Consider the following 20,788-nt stretch of genomic DNA (forward strand, 5'->3'; position numbering starts at 1 on the left):
TTTTCCATCTACTCCGGCGAATCCTATTCCCATGGTTGTATTTCAATTTTATAGTGTATGGCCAACCCAATTCCGTTTATATAGTGCTGAACAGAGGTAGGTTTGTTTCTGTTGCTCGTTACAATGGCTATTGCTCTATCTGATGATGGCACAATAGCCTTCTTAGGGGTTATACTACCCAAGCAAGTCCCAGCAACAACGCCATACAGATCCTGCTGCAGAACCTCTATAATCACTATGGGTTCGTGTGTGTTGCTCCGCAAGAACAAAGCAAACACATATCTCTCCCCCCGACACATAGGGGCCAACTCCCTGTTCCCAATCCCCAGTAAAGAAAGAACTGTGACATTGGAACGATGTATTTGGGGGTCAAACACTCTCAGGGAGGCCACTTCCGGTAACGTTAGTATCCCCGGCGCGCAGTTTTGACGTCACTCAGCCGGCACAAGTGCGAGAGAGAAGCATGGCAACCGGAGCTCTAGTGAGAGGCGCTCTGAGTCGGGCATTGAGAGCCCGCTGCCTGCCCCTGGCGCCCAAACAGGGGAGGAGCGTAAGCGGTGAGTGTTCCCAGATGGGGAGTGTGGCGGGTCTGAGGGGGTTTATGGTTCAGCAAGGTCCCTGGGTTACATGACCCCCTGTAGGTGCTGGTTTCGCTGTCTGAGTATGACCTTAATCCTCTTGCCCTCGCCAGGGGGCCCTTGTACAGTAGTGATCCCTGATCCCCAGTAAGTTGCTACATCAGTGACAGCTGAGGAAATGTGCCCGCTGTAGGCTGTGGCAGTAATGGCATTCGCTTTGGGGGCACCAAATCTATTATATTGTGCAGCCCTATCGGTGACATGCTCACAATTGTGCCTTAACATCAGCTTTGACTTTCCTGCTTCCTCAGATTGGGGCCCCACTCCTCCTGCATTGCTGTTGGGCCCCCTAATCTCTAACTCCACCCTTGTCAATGCCAGGGCATTTTACTTGCCCTTTAATAAACAGGTTGTCTGGTAGTGCAGTTGTAGTAATTCATAGTCACTACTTTGTTCTTTAAATCATCTACCCCCAACATGCTGCCCCCAATTAAAAAAAAAAAGGAAGGGGGCTGCTGTAAGAGTTAATCCCCAAAAGGCCATAGGTTAGACAAGACTGCTTGAAAGCGCCACAACACCCTGACAATGAAAGTACTTAATACACACTAACATATACCCTGCTACACTGTCCCTTTATGAATAACCTCTAGTGTACTGGTATGTATCTGTCTTACAGTTTACACTAAGGGGCTGATTTACTAATCCACGAACGGTCCGAAAGTGTCCGAATGCGTTTTTTTCGTAATGATCGGTATTTTGCGATTTTTTTTGGAAATTGTTGCGACTTTTTCGTAGCCATTCCGAATGTTTCGCAAAATGTCGCGACTTTTTCGCAGCTTTCGCGGATTCATTCAAGCTTCGGTATCGTGACTTTCCTTGGGCCAGGTTGGAGCTGCAGAGTGCCATTGAGCCCTATGGGAGACTTTCCTTGGGCCAGGTTGGAGCTGCAGAGTGCCATTGAGCCCTATGGGAGACTTTCCTTGGGCCAGGTTGGAGCTGCAGAGTGCCATTGAGCCCTATGGGAGACTTTCCTTGGGCCAGGTTGGAGCTGCAGAGTGCCATTGAGCCCTATGGGAGACTTTCCTTGGGCCGGGTTGGAGCTGCAGAGTGCCATTGAGCCCTATGGGAGGCTTTCCTTGGGCCGGGTTGGAGCTGCAGAGTGCCATTGAGCCCTATGGGAGGCTTTCCTTGGGCCGGGTTGGAGCTGCAGAGTGCCATTGAGCCCTATGGGAGACTTTCCTTGGGCTGGGTTGGAGCTGCAGAGTGCCATTGAGCCCTATGGGAGACTTTCCTTGGGCCGGGTTGGAGCTGCAGAGTGCCATTGAGCCCTATGGGAGACTTTCCTTGGGCCAGGTTGGAGCTGCAGAGTGCCATTGAGCCCTATGGGAGACTTTCCTTGGGCCGGGTTGGAGCTGCAGAGTGCCATTGAGCCCTATGGGAGACTTTCCTTGGGCCAGGTTGGAGCTGCAGAGTGCCATTGAGCCCTATGGGAGACTTTCCTTGGGCCAGGTTGGAGCTGCAGAGTGCCATTGAGCCCTATGGGAGGCTTTCCTTGGGCCGGGTTGGAGCTGCAGAGTGCCATTGAGCCCTATGGGAGACTTTCCTTGGGCTGGGTTGGAGCTGCAGAGTGCCATTGAGCCCTATGGGAGACTTTCCTTGGGCGACTTTCCTTGGGCTAGGTTGGAGCTGCAGAGTGACATTGAGCCCTATGGGAGACTTTCCTTGGGCCGGGTTGGAGCTGCAGAGTGCCATTGAGCCCTATGGGAGACTTTCCTTGGGCCAGGTTGGAGCTGCAGAGTGCCATTGAGCCCTATGGGAGACTTTCCTTGGGCCGGGTTGGAGCTGCAGAGTGCCATTGAGCCCTATGGGAGACTTTCCTTGGGCCGGGTTGGAGCTGCAGAGTGCCATTGAGCCCTATGGGAGACTTTCCTTGGGCCAGGTTGGAGCTGCAGAGTGCCATTGAGCCCTATGGGAGACTTTCCTTGGGCCGGGTTGGAGCTGCAGAGTGCCATTGAGCCCTATGGGAGACTTTCCTTGGGCCAGGTTGGAGCTGCAGAGTGCCATTGAGCCCTATGGGAGACTTTCCTTGGGCCAGGTTGGAGCTGCAGAGTGCCATTGAGCCCTATGGGAGACTTTCCTTGGGCCAGGTTGGAGCTGCAGAGTGCCATTGAGCCCTATGGGAGACTTTCCTTGGGCCAGGTTGGAGCTGCAGAGTGCCATTGAGCCCTATGGGAGACTTTCCTTGGGCCGGGTTGGAGCTGCAGAGTGCCACTGAGCCCTATGGGAGACTTTCCTTGGGCCAGGTTGGAGCTGCAGAGTGCCACTGAGCCCTATGGGAGACTTTCCTTGGGCCAGGTTGGAGCTGCAGAGTGCCATTGAGCCCTATGGGAGACTTTCCTTGGGCCGGGATGGAGCTGCAGAGTGCCATTGAGCCCTATGGGAGACTTTCCTTGGGCCGGGTTGGAGCTGCAGAGTGCCATTGAGTCCTATGGGAGGCTTCCAAAATCATGCTAAGTCTGAAAGTTTCGCCCACCGCTTACGAGCGCTCAATACGAAAAAGTCGCGACAAGATACGAGCAAATCGTAACGGCCACAAAAAAATCGCGACTTTTCGTACAAGTCGTAATGGTTACGAAAAAGTCGCGACAATTTACGAAAAGTCATAACAGCGACGAAAAAGTCGCAAAATGTTTGTTTTCCAATCGGAATTTTTCCAATTTGGATTCATGGATTAGTAAATGTGCCCCTAAAACTAATGTAGACTTGGATATTCTGAGATAATCTATTGCTTTAAATGATTACATTATCTCTACTCTAGAAGTCTGCCTTTCTCTAACCTTATATATAAGATGCAATCTGATTGCTAGAAACACCAGGACTTGTATTCCAGTGTGACAGTCAAGCATGATTGGTTTCCAGGGTCAGTTCTTTCCTAGCAACCATATAACAAGACTGCAGCAGCAGAACAAACATTAAAACCAAGCCTAAAAAAGAGGCCAACTGCAAGCTGTCAGGGTCTACTGCATGCAGGTTATAGGTTGGTGGAGCGGTCTGGGATACTATCACTGCTGGGAAAGGGGAATTTCTGCCACGGGGTAAATTGCCAGCCCGACCTGCAGGTAAATCTAGAATGAATGTGTTAACTATTTGTAGACCAATGCTCTATTATTTTGACATCCTTTGCCCTGCCCATTTTATTTGTATACAAATAAAACAGTAGTTAACCTTAGGTATGTTATAGAATGTCCTTTTCCTGCAACTCTGTTTATTTTAATTATTTCCTTTTTTTAATTTTCAAATGGGGGTCACTGACTCCGCAGCCAAAAACCTATTGCTCTGTGAGGCTACAATTTTATACCACTGCCTGGTTGCTAGGGTAAATAAGACCCTAACAATCAGATGGCCACTGAAATACCAAATAGGAAGGATGCTGAACAAAAAAAATAAATAATTCAAAAACCACAAAAAATGAAGACTGATTGCAGATTGTCTCAGAACATTAATGTATTTATTATACTAAAAGTTAATTTAAAGGTAAACTACCCCTTTAACCAATAAGTATAGTCCTCCCCTGACCACATTTAAGAAATCTATGTATGCCGCAAATCTGTAACTAGTAGGGTATTTATTAAAGGAACAATAACACTAAAACATTTAAGTGTATTAAAGTAATTAATATATAATGTACTGCTGCCCTGCACTGGTAAAAGTTGTGTGTTTGCTACAGAAACTCTACTATAGTTTATATAAACAAAGCTGATGTGTCCACACGGGCAGCCATTCAATTTGGAAAAAGGAGAAAAGGCACAGGTTACATAGCAGATAACAGATACCGTATATACTCGAGTATAAGCCGATCCGAATACAAGCTGAGGTACCTAATTTTACCTAAGAAGACTGTAAAAACTTGCATTCACTCGAGTATAAGCCAAGCACGAGTTTTTAAGCACATTTTTCGTGCTGAAAAAACTCGACTTATACTTGAGTATATACGGTAAGCTCTTTAGATTTCCATTGAATGCTACAGAGCTTATCTTCTATGTAACCTGAGTCTTTTATTCTTTGAATGGCTACCCCTGTAGCTACACAGCAGCTTATTTATATAAACTATAGTAGCCTTTCTGTAGCAAATACACAACTGTTACCAGTGCAGGGCAAAAGTACACTATATTTTAATGACTTTAAAATACTTTATTTTTTTTTATGTTACTGTTTAAGGCTGGGATCCTCAAAATACGGCCTTCCAAGGTAATTTACCCGGCGGGTATGCAGTGGGGAGCAGGGAGCTGGAGGGCACGGCGGGGAAACAGGGAGCAGGCTGTAGTTTAAGGACGCGCGCGGGGGGGGATAGTTTGAGGACTACAGTCCGGCCCCCCAACAGTCTGAGGGACTGTGAACTGGCCCCATGTTTAAAAAGAAAGAGGACCCCTGGTTTAAGGGCTATTTTGCTGTGTGTCACAAGCACTGTCCTGCTGCCCAGTAAAGGGCAAGCTCTGTACATGTTGCATCACTTACATACAGGTTTCTGAGCCTGTGCAAAGTCCAAGATTATTCCCCATGTGATTTCAGCGGCAGGCATAGGCGCTGTCGGATCAGGGACCACAATGGCACCTTGTGCCCTTATGATCCGGTGGAAAAATCAAACCTGCCCCATTGAGATCTGGCCAATTTAAGGCCAGATATGGGTTGGGTAGGCCCATTGGTGGTGTCCATACACGGGCAGATACTCTGCTGAATCAGCCTGAAGGACCCGAATCGGAAACTGAAAGCTGCCCGTGTATGGCCACATTACCAGGAATGTTTGTCTCTAATGTTAATACAGGTATGGGATCCAGAAAGCTCTTAATTACAGGAAGGCCATCTTCCATTGACTTTGTTTTAATCAAATCATTCTAATTTAAAAAATAAATAAATAAATAAAAATTAAATTTTCCCTTTTCTCTGTAATAAAACAGTAGCTTATACTTGATCCCAACCGAGATATAATGAATCCTTGTTGGAGAAAACAATCCTATCGTAATGTTTAAATTATTTTTTAGTAGACTTAAAGTATATAGATCGAAATTACAGAAAGACTCCTTATCCAGGAAACACCAGATCCCAAGCATTCTGAATAACAGGTCCTATACCTGTAAATACACCCCTTAGTGTATAAAGCCAAAAGAACAGCTTACCTGCTGATATCTGGACTTGGGTCGGGCAGGTTTTAACATCAAGCCAGGTGAAGACTGCATTGGGCCCATGTTACAGTCCTTTTTTGAGGGATCTACACAGGCCACTATTTTTGCCAACCTCCTTGGTGGCCAGATCTGCTTCATTGGCAACATTAGCCTTTTTCTATGCTCCAGGTGGCACTTAAAGCTTAAATTTAGTTCCACTCAGTTGAAATAATACAAGTACCAATGGTTCTGCTGTTTTCTGATTCCGTGCTCCTTCAGTGTGCATCTCCAGAGGTGCAGCTGGTACCTGGCACCCTGCATCTCTCTCCAGAACAGGACCGACCGCTCTGAGTGCTGCAGCTGGGAGAAGATACACCACCCAGGCCGCAGAGAACAAGGAGGAGGAGATTCTGCATAAAATCATCTCTGATACTGAGAATGTGCAAGGTAAGGGCACACTGATACTGATAATAACAAAGTATGGGACCCCTGCATTTGCGTACTCCCCATGTATTTTAATGCTGGACCCCTAAACCTCAAGCCAGGCTGCTGCTTTAATGTTAAGTGTATTCTAGGTTCTGCCTCCAAGCATGAGTTCCAAGCAGAGACCAAGAAGCTTCTGGACATTGTTGCCCGTTCGTTGTACTCTGAGAAAGAGGTAGGTCCTTGCATACTAAAGGGCACTTTATATGCTAATAGCAGGTGTTGGCAGGGGTATAGTCACCTCTTATTAGGTAACATAAGCTTTCCCAGATTTAGCATTGATGGTTCATTTGTTTTCCTACTGACTTCCTTGCTTCTGCTACCTCAGGTCTTCATCAGAGAGCTGATCTCAAATGGAAGCGATGCTTTAGAGAAGCTGAGGCACAATCATCTGGCACAAGGAAGTGCCCTCCCAGAGATGGAAATCCACCTGCAGACTGACGCTGACAAAGGAACACTCACAATCCAGGTGAGCACAGAGCCAGGAAGCAAATTCCAACTCTTTTCAAGTCTCTTTAGTCCTGCTGGGCTGGACCAGTATGCTATACTCTGTGACCAATCTTATGTTGCATTGACATGAGGGATGTTTGCTAGTTGTAAAGTCCCTTTCAAATTCAGCCTTGCTTCACTGTAATTGTATCCCTTTCCCTGTAGGATACTGGGGTGGGCATGACGAGGGATGACCTTATCTCCAACTTGGGCACGATTGCACGCTCAGGATCCAAGGTAACACACTCTGTTGTACTGTGTTCATAAGCTCTAGCTCTTTACCTCCTTATGTTATTTTTGATGCGTCTACCTTTCTATTATACAAATCTGAGGTCCCTAATCTTTGTCTCACTACCTGGCAGTACTGTAAAAATCTTCTGAATATCTTAATAATGCCTTATAAATGAACCCAGTAGTTACCAAATTGGGGGGGAACTCAAAGGGGGTTGTTAAAGGGGGGCCAGGCTATTGGAAAGCCTATTTTCTTCTTTAGATAAGGGGGCGACCACTTGTTCTGGATTTTATTCAAAACCCTAATTGAATTGCTAATACAGTGATATCAACACATATACCCTTGTTATGAAATAAGGGGGGCCCCAGCCAAATGTTGGGTCTCAAAGGTAGGCTTGACCCTAAAATGTCTGTAAATTCAGCATTGTGATAGAGGTATGGAATCCATTATCCGGAAACCCATTATCCAGAAAGCTTCGAACTACGCAAAGGCCATCTCCCATAGACTTCATTTTAAACAAATAATACAAATCTTTAGAAATGATTCCCTTTTTCTCTGTAATAATAAAACTGTACCTGTACTTGATCCCAACTAAGATATAATTAATCCTTATTGGGGGCAGAACAGTCCTATTGGGTTTATTTAATGGTTAAATGATTCCCTTTTCTCTGTAATAACAAAACCGTACCTGTACTTGATCCCAACTAAGATATAATTACCCCTTATTGGGGGCAGAACAGTCCTATTGGGTTTATTTAATGGTTAAATGATTCCCTTTTCTCTGTAATAACAAAACCGTACCTGTACTTGATCCCAACTAAGATATAATTACCCCTTATTGGGGGCAGAACAGTCCTATTGGGTTTATTTAATGGTTAAATGATTCCCTTTTCTCTGTAATAATAAAACAGTACCTGTACTTGATCCCAACTAAGATATAATTACCCCTTATTGGGGCAGAACAGCCCTATTGGGTTTATTTAATGGTTAAATGATTCCCTTTTCTCTGTAATAATAAAACAGTACCTGTACTTGATCCCAACTAAGATATAATTACCCCTTATTGGGGGCAGAACAGCCCTATTGGGTTTATTTAATGGTTAAATGATTCCCTTTTCTCTGTAATAATAAAACTGTACCTGTGCTTGATCCCAACTAAGATATAATTAATCCTTATTGGGGGCAGAACAATCCTATTGGGTTTATTGAATATTTAAATGATTTTTTTAGTAGACTTAATGGAGATCCAAATTATGGAAAGACCCCTTATCTGGACAACCCCAGGTCCCGAACATTCTGGATAACAGGTCCCATACCTGTATTGTTCATGAGAAGCATTTATTAGGGCAGGCATAGCATTTCAGGCACAGTGATTCTCTGTACCTTCGCTAAGTACTATCAGACACCTACATTTTGCTTTGTATTTTTTTTTAACAATTCTGTTAAAAAAAATGCATATAATGTACATACATAGATTAGTCAGTCATCATGCTTGTACAGGTTTCTCAAGGTTGATTTAATACAAAACTAAATAGACAAACAATAAACATGACATTCTGCATTACAATGTGTTTACCCTGTATTTATTTCGGATGGTCCTGTTTTATAAAGTGAGTTGTGCTTATCCATTCCTCGGTGGAGTGTGGGAAGAGTGCCCTGCGTAATGCTTGAGAGTTTTTGTAGAGAGCCATGAGGGGGGTGGGGGGGTGCCCTATGCACCTATAGGGAAAAGGAGGTGACAAGGTAACTGATTTCCCCGTGGTATCTACTCACATTCATCTGTGCTTAGCCAGTCACCCCATACTTTCTGGAATTTTTCAGGGCAATTCCTTCTCATGTATGTTAATTTGTATAGGGGGTATGCCTTGGTGACTACATTCATCCAGAATGCTATTGAGGGGCCTGTGTCTGATTTCCAGTGTAGGGCTATAGCTTTCTTAGCGTACATCAACAGGATTGAAAGAAGGGTGCGCTGTGCCCTTCTGGGGGTTGTCTCTTCCACCTGGTTTAGGAGAATTGTTGTAGGGTTTAGAGGTACTGTGAGGGATGTCTTGTCCTGTATAGTTTGGGTTACTTGTCTCCAGAAATCTTGTATCGCTGGACAAGTCCAGACCATATGGAAGTAATCTGCTACTGGGGCAGGACATTTTGGACATGTTTGTGAGATATCTGAGTTCATTGCATGCAACCTTTGTGGGGTGAGGTATATTCTATGCAGGTATTTTAGTTGGAGTAGCTTATCCCTGTTGGATATCATGCCCTCGTGGCAGGAGTCTAGGATATCCTGCCATGTTTCAGCATCTAATGTGGGTATTTTGCTTTGTATTTATGCTTAGAACTGTGGAGAGCCTATCATTGCATAGAGTTATGGTATCTGTACAGGGTATAAAACACCTAGGGGGTTGTCCCACTTATGGAGAACTCTGTTCTCAATTCTGTCTGGCTTGTTGACTACCCCTGTTGCTGTCTATTTTTCTAGTCTGTGCTAAGTTTTGCTACTAAGATTATAACACGCAATCTGAACATGTGCCCACCATGATACATCAAGACACGCTGAAGCCATAAAATAGCCTTCCTCCTCTTCCCCAAAAACAACAGTACACTTTAATTGATGGGAAGTTATGGGTTTTTTTTTAATTAAAGTAATTAGCATTATTCAATATATCTGAAGGTAAATGTATCCTTAAATCTCAATGTATTTTAATTGTTTCACCTTGTACAAATGTTTTTTCTGATATTGATGTACAATGTCAAAAAGTGGTTGACTGTTAAATTTAAATTGCATTGGTTGGGAGAAAATATAAAAGATTATAACACAGCGGGGGGGACGTGGGAAGTAAGGGAGCCGCCGTTCCATTCTACATTTTTTTTACATTATTCATGTTATGTTATTGTTGTAGGCCTGCCCATAGCCCTGTTTTTCTTACATTTTCCCTGTTTTGTCCTGCAGGCCTTCCTGGAAGCTTTACAGAATCAGGCAGACAGCTCTTCTAAGATCATTGGTCAGTTTGGTGTGGGCTTCTACTCAGCCTTTATGGTGGCAGACAAAGTGGTTGTTTACTCTCAGTCATCGGAGGAAGGGAGCACCGGATACTGCTGGAGTTCAGATGGGTACGTGAGAACAACAACATATATACAGTCTGGATTTGCCATTTGTATTTTCATCTGCACCCACCAGACCCCAGCTACCAATGCATGCACCTAGGTCCTTGGGTAAGGGCTGCAGATCATGAAGGGGATGTTAAATTATAATACCTCTATTTCCTTTGCAGCTCTGGTGTCTTTGAGTTGGTAGAGGCCAGTGGCGTCCGGCCAGGGACAAAGGTTGTGATCCATCTCAAGGACGACTGTAAAGAATTTGCCAATGAGGACAGAGTAAAAGGTGAGAGACTGGTATATAGGGTACTGTATGCATGTACAGGCCTGGACTGTGATTCAGAATAGGCCCTGGCATTCTAAGTACACAGACAGCCCCTCCCACCAGCCCTATAAATAGTGACTGTCTATGGCATCTTACAGTAGCCCCTTTGGCATTTGCCAGAACTCACAAATTGCCAGTCCGGGCCTGTTCATATATGTGTATTTATATAGTTCTGCTTCTATAATAGTAGAAATATTTGCTGAACATACAGTGAAGCGATCATAATTCTTCTCTCTTCTCAACTTACAGAGGTGGTAACCAAGTACAGCAATTTTGTCAGTTTTCCCCTGTACCTGAATGGCAAGCGGATGAACACCCTGCAGGTAGGAGCAGTGGCAGGGACCACTTTGTCATCCCTGAATAGTCACCTAATTTCCAAACCCCACTTTCAGCAGGGTTAATCTTTTGTCTTGCTTTAATGTGTGGTTTTTAGGCTCTCTGGATGATGGATCCCAAGGAGATCGGGGAGTGGCAGCATGAAGAGTTCTACCGGTTCATCGCTCAGGCGTATGACAAACCACGTTACATGCTTCACTACAAGGCAGATGCACCCCTCAATATCCGCAGTATTTTCTATGTTCCAGAGATGGTGAGTGTGTGTTTGCACTGGAACCACAGATCAGTACCTGAATTATGTGCAGGGGGATCATTGGACCAATTAGCTCACTGATTGGCCATGGAATATGCCCCTCTTTCCATTGGTTTCCTAGTGGGGCCACTATTCGTTCACTACAAACCACTACTCTATTTCCCCCCCTTATAGAAACCTTCCATGTTTGATGTGAGCAGAGAAATGGGCTCCAGTGTAGCTCTATACAGCCGCAAGGTTCTGATCCAAACCAAAGCTGCAGACATTCTGCCCAAATGGCTGCGCTTCTTGAGAGGTAAGTAAGAAATCTACTCCTGGCTTTAGGGAACATAACCTGCCTGTTATACAGTTAGGGGGGCATGTACTAACGTTTGATTCATGTCTTTTTGCACTAAAACACCAATTTTTCACGAGAAAAAAAAAATTGATTGTTTTGAAGTTTTAAAGGTTTTTTACACTAGTGACAGTTTGAAAAAGTTGCTTTTTTTGTGTATGCTTTTTCAATTTGGATCTTTTAGTAAATGACTGACATTTGTAGAAATGAGTTTAGTTGTGGTTTGAAGATATCTAAAAGCTCAAGAATCTGAATGTTGGTAAATGCCCCCCCTTATGTTATGTCTTACCCATTAAAGTCTTGCCAATTGCTAAACTATGTCAGTGCAAGGTCTGTCAGTTGATGAAAATAATTGAGCCCTTTACTAACATAAGTACTAAACTGTGCCAGTGCATTTACCCATAGAAACCAATCAGCAATTAGTGTTAATCAGTATACAAGTTTAAAAACTAAAACAACGCTTTGATTGGTTGTATTAGTGAAGTACACTGATCCATGTTTTAGGGGAATATGGAAGAACTTTCCTAATCCTGTCTGGAGAATCTAAATATCTATCTACCAATGTTTATTGCTAAATGCCAACTCTGCCCTAACACCACCTTGATTTCTCCCATTGCCTCCATCCATTCTTCCCTTCCAGGTGTTGTGGATAGTGAAGATATCCCACTGAATCTGAGCCGTGAGCTGCTTCAGGAAAGTGTCCTAATTCGGTGAGAAAAGCAGCTATTCTTGGTGTATTTCCAATTGCATTTATGACAGAGCACAATGGGGCTAATGTAATAAAAGGTGCAAAGTTTGCTACTGGCACCAACAGCAACCAATCAGCAGATAGCATTTACTGGTCAGCTGTTTGTTTAAATACAATTTGATTGGTTGCTATGAGAGTCTAGCCATGGGAAAACGTTGCATCTTTTATTACTTTCACCCTAAATGTCTTTAAGCAAGAAGGTGTAAAGTGATGTTTTATGGCCAGTGTCCATTATTTTTACAACCCCGGCCTAAGCCCAATGTCACACGTGGTGTTTTCTCTACCGGTGGAGAGAAAATGATCTTCCCCACGTTCTGTGAGCACTGAGGGGAACCTACAGGCTTCTGTAAATGCACAAACTTATGGGATTCAGTTCTGTAAAAAGCATAGTTGTGCGTTTTCAGTCCAAAATCTGCAGAAAAAAATGTGTCAGCTCGTAGTGGATGTACCATTATAGATCTTTTTCAGCTAGTGAGATTCAGGAGTGATAGAGAGATTGGTTGATTTGTACAGGAGTTTGATCTGATAGTTGTCATCTTTACACATTCATCTCATTCTGCACCTTCTCCACCAGGAAACTACGTGATGTTCTACAGAGGCGGCTGATTAAATTCTTCATCGATCAGAGCAAGAAGGATCCAGAAAAATATGCCAAATTCTTTGAGGACTACGGGCTTTTCATGCGAGAGGGAATAGTGACCACAGCAGAGCAAGAAGTCAAGGTGTGATTCTTAACCTCTGGGTCAGGACCCCAAAAAAGGGGTGCACATGCTATACAGTCATTTCTGCGCAGTGACGTTTCTTCCTATAACAGAAAATAGCAAAGAGGAGGCGCATTACTCATTGTAAACCAGTTTTTGTCCCACAAAGCTTGACTTACATTTTGGGTACCCTGAGAAACATAGAGAAATAGATTTATTTGTTTGTTTGCTTGTAATGATGGAATAAGGATGGTTGGGATGGCAGAACCATGTGTGGCCACAATAGGAAGTCCCATACTGATACTATCTGCTCTTTTAATGTGATGGGTCAGCTAGGTACAAAAAACAGGGAGCACTCACCAGGATAGGTCCCGCACATACAGTGTCCCGTGCTGGCACATCCAAAGAAACGCCCCCGATCCAGGCGTGGTATGGAACAACAAAAAATGGATATAGTAGGACGGAGCACGCCAGGACTACTGTGATTGTAAAAATAAAATCATCCTTTATTTGACACTTCCATTAAAAACATGTTACAAAATTGCAGAACTGAAACTCCCCAGCTTGACGCGTTTCGTGGACCTAAGCCACTTCATCAGAAGCTAAAACTGGAGTCCCACTTCCCCCTATTCCTTAAATACCCTTCAGTAGTGCACACCCTTCACCTCTTTAACCCTAAGTGTACCAGAAGCATATCCTTAAGTTAAACACAGAAGCATATCCTTAAGTTAAAAAAAAAAATGTGATGGGTCATCATTACACAATGTCTGCTGAAAGGCTGGTCCTACGTCAGGTTCCACATACGGTATTTAGTACCTCTTGTGCCCTAAAGAGTGTTGCTTTGTGTATGTGTGTGTGCATCGGTAAAGTTCTGAGCAGGGCTGGACTGGCAATCTGTGGGTTCTGGCAAATGCCAGAGGGGCTGCTGTAAGATGCCATAGACATTCACTATTTATTGGGCTGGTGGGGGCTGTTTGGGCCTCTGTCTACTTGAAATGCCAGGGCCTACTGGACCTGGTTTAAAGGGTCAAAGACCCTTTTGCTCACTTTTAACATTTCCCAATTACAAAAATGATATTCCTGCGTATAATTTGACTTCTTACATTGACTACTATTTTAGGAGGATATTGCCAAATTGCTCCGCTTTGAGTCTTCATCATTGCCCGAAGGCCAGCAAACCAGTCTGACTGAATACGCCAGCCGCATGCAACCCGGAACGCGAAATATCTACTACTTGTGCGCACCCAACCGCCACCTCGCAGAGCACAGCCCTTATTATGAGGCGATGAAAAAGAAGCAAACAGAGGTTTGAAAGCAGCAACCATTTAGTTCTTATTATTTGTGCTTCTCTTACTGAGCCGTGCTACAGATCACCCCTCTTTCCCAATCCCCCAGGTTCTGTTCTGTTATGAGCAATTCGACGAGCTCACCATGCTGCACTTGCGAGAGTTCGACAAGAAAAAGCTCATCTCCGTGGAGACGGACATTGTGGTGGATCACTACAAAGAGGACAAGTTTGAAGAGAGTATACCAGGTATCTTGTTTCTTCCTGGCTTTTACATGGGAAAAGTATTGCATTCATCAACTTACACCCTGTCTTCATCACACCTGCAGCATCAGAGCGCCTGTCTGAGAAGGAGGCTGAGGATCTTATGGCATGGATGAGGAATGGTTTGGGAACTCGAATTACCAATGTGAAGGTAAATGATGTGGACGGGCACTCACTATTTTGTTTGTATTCAGTCTTGGAAGAGCGAATAAGTCAGTACTTAGCTGTATAGTTCTCTCTTCATTTTGTTTCTCTATCTGACTTATCCACCTATTGGCTGATTTTTATTTTACTTGGGCTGAACTTCTCCTTGGGGGAGAATAATCCACTGGCCTGCTAGTCTAGCCCGTGCAGTATACTGCCCATGCCCATAGCGAAGTCTAGTGTAATGCCAGGGATCTTTGGAACATACAGGTAGGCAACACAGCACTTCTGAATTCTGGTCCAATGCCCAGATACTGATTCTCCAGGGGTTCCCAACAATTTTGTATTCCCAAGTAAATTCGTCTTTCCTTGTCCTTTACGATTCTAATATTGTATCTTCGACTGCTTAGCAGCTGTACAGTTAACTTTTATCAGTGCTAAGGGATGATTGTACCAGGTTACTGCACCTGGGCTAGTGCCTTTTATTACATCACCCCCTAAAAGGCATTGACATTCCTCCCAAAGGGCCGGCAGGACTAGGTTACATGTTAAGAGCAAGAAATTTTCTTTGGGAATCGGGGATACCCTCATATATTTGCTTTCATAAATTAGGGATATATAGCCATTTTATGGACAAGAAAAGATTAATATGCCACATACCCCAGCAGAAGTGAACCCTTTGTTTTAAAGTTATGCCATTTAAACATCAGTTCTGTATGCAGAAAAGCAGTAGCTTGTGGAGCTGTTATGTTGCATGCTAGGGAAAGATCCATAGCTGTCCTTAACGTCTGAATAAGGCATCTTACAGATCTTGTCAGGCTCAGACTGGCAATCTATGGGTTTTGGCAAATGCCAGAGGGGCTGCTGTAAGATGCCATATTCAGTCACTATTTATTGGGCTGGTGGGGGGCTGTTTGGGCTTCTGTATCTTGAAATACCAGGGCCTAGTCCAGACCTGGATCTGGCAAGCCTAGGAATCTAGCTGCCATTCCTGGGAAGTGCTAGAGGTACTTTAAAAGAATCTCTCCCCATTAAAAGGTTTTCAGCTAGTTATAACTGCTTTCTGCCCTGCAGGTTACACCACGATTGGATACTCACCCAGCTATGATCACTGTGCTGGAGATGGGGGCAGCGCGACACTTCCTGCGCACACAACAGCTTGCCAAGACCAGTGAAGAACGCGCACAGATCCTTCAGCCCACACTGGAAATAAACACCGGGTGAGTTTTGTAAATTGCGTTGGTTTATTGCCTTTGTCGCTGTTCTTCATAACCGCATCAGTCGTATCAACAAATTCATTGTTTTGGGTGCTGTTTTACAGACACCCTCTTATTAAGAAACTATGGCAGCTGAAGGATGGTGAGCAGGAGCTGGCAAAGTTACTTCTGGATCAGGTAAAGGGATCGTACATTCATGGGTTGAGCCTTGAGGCTTATGCATTTGCTTGCACTGGCGCTGCCACATTGCTTGCCTCAGTAATGCTCCCACATATATGCAAATAAACACTGTACATTTAGAAATTCTTACTTAAACCTTTTTGCATAGTTTGCTTCAGTGCATCATCCATGTTCTCAAAGCAGGAGCTACCAACCGCCCAGGCCCCGATTTGTGCAGAGGCCACAAAGGCCCGGGCCTAGGGCGGCAGAAATTTAGGGGTGGCATGCCGCCCTGCCGCAACCAAATTTTTTAATTTTGCTCCCATACGGAGCAATGGGGACCTCTCCCCACTGCTCCGTATGGGAGTTTTAATGGATGGTATGCGCATGCGCTCTTGTGCTCTCTGCCGCGGAACACTAATCCAGCGCTGCAACTGCCATCTTTTTTAAAAAGTGACGTGTGTGAAATGCACCAGGCCTGGCAGGATGTTGGATTCATAAATGTTTCATCTGTTTGGAATCACCAATACCTTGCCCTTGAATAATTCCTTGCATTTGTTTGCAGATATATGAAAATGCAATGATAGCAGCTGGACTGAATGAAGATCCCCGGCCAATGATTGGTCGTCTTAATGAGCTGCTGGCTAAAGCATTGGAGAAACACTAACCTTTTTCTATACTCTCCCCCGCAAACCTTTCTGTCTCACCCTGTGCAAAGCAAAGCAGCGCTGAGGATAAAGGGACGTCCATTTCTCCAGTCACATTGCTTTATGGATTTGCCATATTTCCTATGGAAAGCAAACTAAACACCTTGCCACTCTGAACTGTACTGATAACTACTGCTTGTATGCCATCTGTGGGTTTGTCTGTAATATGGATTCTCCACAGTAACAAATGAGAGATGGAGTGGAACATTTTTGTTTAGTTGTACCCTAAAGGCAAATTTTAAGTCAACTGTCAACCGTTTTTGTTTGTTTTTTTAATCTTATTTTTGTGTTGTAATTGTTAAAATTAAATTCAAAATTTATCCCAAAAAAAATTGTAACAGTTTGTGTGTGTGAAGGATGACTAAATAGGTACTGTGTGTTATGCCTATGTTGTATCATAGAAGGGAGATTTCCACTGCAGTTTGCCTTAAAAGAGTGCAGGCCCAAGAAGTTATATAAGGATAGTAGTACTTTTCACTTTCCCTTTAGCCAGATGGACATGAGGAGCCTGGGTTAGAAGCAGTGTCAGGAATAATTAGCAACATGTCAGTATAAACAATGTAATAGAATAGGGCAGTCTGGAAAAGGGGTTAGTACCCCAGGAGGTATTCTAGTTCGGGGAGGCACAGTGGTTAGTTTATGATAGAGAGTAGTTTCCTGATGGCTACAGGTGCAGCTCCTTTAAAGGAAAAGTAAACATTAATTTGCTCAAGGTGCCTTTTTAAGCATTATTTATTTCTGTTTCAGAGCTATTTGTTATTTCCCTTACGTCCCATACGGCAGTAACGTATGAGATATATTCTATCTTTCCTGCTACTATGTAGGACCAGTGGAGAGAACAAAAAAGAGTTAATACATACCCCACCCATAAATAGGAATAACCCCTGGAGGTCATTAGTGTTTTTTTGTCCTACCTGCGTAGGACAGGACAGTAGGACAGTAAGCTGGAGGAAGCAGGAGGATGCTGGGGGGGGAGCTGGAGGAAGCTTGGGGGAGAGGGGGCCCTGGAGGATGCTTGGGGGGCGCTGGAGGGAGCTGGAGGATGCTTGGGGGGGCCAGAAGGATTGCTGGGGGGGAGCTGGAGCATGCTGTGGGGGCCCTGGAGGATGCTTGGGGGGGGGGAGCTAGAGGAAGCAGGAGGATGCTTGGGACTGCAGGCTCTGCTGTTAAAGGAGGGACTGTAATGCAAAAATCAGGACAGCTGGGAGTATGTATCAGTTATAATTGGTGCTAGTGGTACTAGGAATGGCTGCCCCCGGGGCTACACAGCAAGGTATTTAAATAAACTATAGTAGGGTTTCTGTAGCAAACACCCCAGCTGTACCAGTGCAGGAATGGCTGCCCCCGGGGCTACACAGCAGGGTATTTATATAAACTATAGTAGGGTTTCTGTAGCAAACACCCCAGCTGTACCAGTGCAGGAACGGCTGCCCCCGGGGCTACACAGCAGGGTATTTATATAAACTATAGTAGGGTTTCTGTAGCAAACACCCCAGCTGTATCAGTGCAGGAATGGCTGCCCCTGAGGCTACACAGCGGGGTATTTATATAAACTATAGTAGGGTTTCTGTAGCAAACACCCCAGCTGTACCAGTGCAGGAATGGCTGCCCCCGGGGCTACACAGCGGGGTATTTATACAAACTATAGTAGGGTTTCTGTAGCAAACACCCCAGCTGTACCAGTGCAGGAATGGCTGCCCCCGGGGCTACACAGCGGGGTATTTATACAAACTATAGTAGGGTTTCTGTAGCAAACACCCCAGCTGTACCAGTGCAGGAATGGCTGCCCCCGGGGCTACACAGCGGGGTATTTATATAAACTATAGTAGGGTTTCTGTAGCAAACACCCCAGCTGTACCAGTGCAGGAATGGCTGCCCCCGGGGCTACACAGCGGGGTATTTATACAAACTATAGTAGGGTTTCTGTAGCAAACACCCCAGCTGTACCAGTGCAGGAATGGCTGCCCCCGGGGCTACACAGCGGGGTATTTATACAAACTATAGTAGGGTTTCTGTAGCAAACACCCCAGCTGTACCAGTGCAGGAATGGCTGCCCCCGGGGCTACACAGCGGGGCATTTATACAAACTATAGTAGGGTTTCTGTAGCAAACACCCCAGCTGTACCAGTGCAGGAATGGCTGCCCCCGGGGCTACACAGCGGGGTATTTATATAAACTATAGTAGGGTTTCTGTAGCAAACACCCCAGCTGTACCAGTGCAGGAATGGCTGCCCCCGGGGCTACACAGCGGGGTATTTATATAAACTATAGTAGGGTTTCTGTAGCAAACACCCCAGCTGTACCAGTGCAGGAACGGCTGCCCCCGGGGCTACACAGCGGGGTATTTATATAAACTATAGTAGGGTTTCTGTAGCAAACACCCCAGCTGTATCAGTGCAGGAACGGCTGCCCCCGGGGCTACACAGCGGGGTATTTATATAAACTATAGTAGGGTTTCTGTAGCAAACACCCCAGCTGTACCAGTGCAGGAATGGCTGCCCCCGGGGCTACACAGCGGGGTATTTATATAAACTATAGTAGGGTTTCTGTAGCAAACACCCCAGCTGTACCAGTGCAGGAATGGCTGCCCCCGGGGCTACACAGCGGGGTATTTATATAAACTATAGTAGGGTTTCTGTAGCAAACACCCCAGCTGTACCAGTGCAGGAATGGCTGCCCCCGGGGCTACACAGCGGGGTATTTATACAAACTATAGTAGGGTTTCTGTAGCAAACACCCCAGCTGTACCAGTGCAGGAATGGCTGCCCCCGGGGCTACACAGCGGGGTATTTATACAAACTATAGTAGGGTTTCTGTAGCAAACACCCCAGCTGTACCAGTGCAGGAATGGCTGCCCCCGGGGCTACACAGCGGGGTATTTATATAAACTATAGTAGGGTTTCTGTAGCAAACACCCCAGCTGTACCAGTGCAGGAATGGCTGCCCCCGGGGCTACACAGCGGGGTATTTATACAAACTATAGTAGGGTTTCTGTAGCAAACACCCCAGCTGTACCAGTGCAGGAATGGCTGCCCTCAGGGCTACACAGCGGGGTATTTATATAAACTATAGTAGGGTTTCTGTAGCAAACACCCCAGCTGTACCAGTGCAGGAATGGCTGCCCCCGGGGCTACACAGCGGGGTATTTATACAAACTATAGTAGGGTTTCTGTAGCAAACACCCCAGCTGTACCAGTGCAGGAATGGCTGCCCCCGGGGCTACACAGCGGGGTATTTATATAAACTATAGTAGGGTTTCTGTAGCAAACACCCCAGCTGTACCAGTGCAGGAATGGCTGCCCCCGGGGCTACACAGCGGGGTATTTATATAAACTATAGTAGGGTTTCTGTAGCAAACACCCCAGCTGTACCAGTGCAGGAACGGCTGCCCCCGGGGCTACACAGCGGGGTATTTATATAAACTATAGTAGGGTTTCTGTAGCAAACACCCCAGCTGTATCAGTGCAGGAACGGCTGCCCCCGGGGCTACACAGCGGGGTATTTATATAAACTATAGAAGGGTTTCTGTAGCAAACACCCCAGCTGTACCAGTGCAGGAATGGCTGCCCCCGGGGCTACACAGCGGGGTATTTATATAAACTATAGTAGGGTTTCTGTAGCAAACACCCCAGCTGTACCAGTGCAGGAATGGCTGCCCCCGGGGCTACACAGCGGGGTATTTATATAAACTATAGTAGGGTTTCTGTAGCAAACACCCCAGCTGTACCAGTGCAGGAATGGCTGCCCCCGGGGCTACACAGCGGGGTATTTATACAAACTATAGTAGGGTTTCTGTAGCAAACACCCCAGCTGTACCAGTGCAGGAATGGCTGCCCCCGGGGCTACACAGCGGGGTATTTATACAAACTATAGTAGGGTTTCTGTAGCAAACACCCCAGCTGTACCAGTGCAGGAATGGCTGCCCCCAGGGCTACACAGCGGGGGTATTTATATAAACTATAGTAGGGTTTCTGTAGCAAACACCCCAGCTGTACCAGTGCAGGAATGGCTGCCCCCGGGGCTACACAGCGGGGTATTTATACAAACTATAGTAGGGTTTCTGTAGCAAACACCCCAGCTGTACCAGTGCAGGAATGGCTGCCCTCAGGGCTACACAGCGGGGTATTTATATAAACTATAGTAGGGTTTCTGTAGCAAACACCCCAGCTGTACCAGTGCAGGAATGGCTGCCCCCGGGGCTACACAGCGGGGTATTTATACAAACTATAGTAGGGTTTCTGTAGCAAACACCCCAGCTGTACCAGTGCAGGAATGGCT

General features: G+C 45.4%; 1 protein-coding gene across 1 annotated transcript; it reads left to right on the forward strand.

Moving 5' to 3' along the window:
• The first annotated feature begins 346 nt into the window (after positions 1-346).
• trap1 (TNF receptor-associated protein 1) lies at positions 347-16,842 on the forward strand. Its single transcript, XM_002932460.5, has 18 exons — positions 347-557; positions 6,017-6,184; positions 6,313-6,395; positions 6,549-6,689; positions 6,875-6,946; positions 9,892-10,052; positions 10,214-10,323; positions 10,612-10,685; positions 10,796-10,951; positions 11,126-11,246; positions 11,926-11,995; positions 12,608-12,755; positions 13,855-14,040; positions 14,130-14,268; positions 14,349-14,434; positions 15,502-15,647; positions 15,749-15,821; positions 16,369-16,842. The coding sequence occupies exons 1-18, from the start codon at positions 464-466 to the stop codon at positions 16,468-16,470; spliced, it is 2,130 nt and encodes a 709-aa protein (XP_002932506.1). The 5' UTR covers positions 347-463; the 3' UTR covers positions 16,471-16,842.
• Positions 16,843-20,788: the final 3,946 nt, after the last annotated feature.

This window comes from Xenopus tropicalis, chromosome 9, assembly GCF_000004195.4.
Source record: "Xenopus tropicalis strain Nigerian chromosome 9, UCB_Xtro_10.0, whole genome shotgun sequence".
Taxonomy (NCBI): Eukaryota; Metazoa; Chordata; class Amphibia; order Anura; family Pipidae; genus Xenopus; species Xenopus tropicalis.

Excerpts from the sequence above, each read along its gene's own strand:
- trap1 (XM_002932460.5), top strand. The coding sequence starts at position 464 with ATGGCAACCGGAGCTCTAGTGAGAGGCGCTCTGAGTCGGGCATTGAGA. Across the intron at positions 10,952-11,125 it reads TTTTCTATGTTCCAGAGATG|AAACCTTCCATGTTTGATGT; the intron begins GTGAGTGTGTGT and ends CCCCCCTTATAG. Across the intron at positions 12,756-13,854 it reads CAGCAGAGCAAGAAGTCAAG|GAGGATATTGCCAAATTGCT; the intron begins GTGTGATTCTTA and ends CTACTATTTTAG.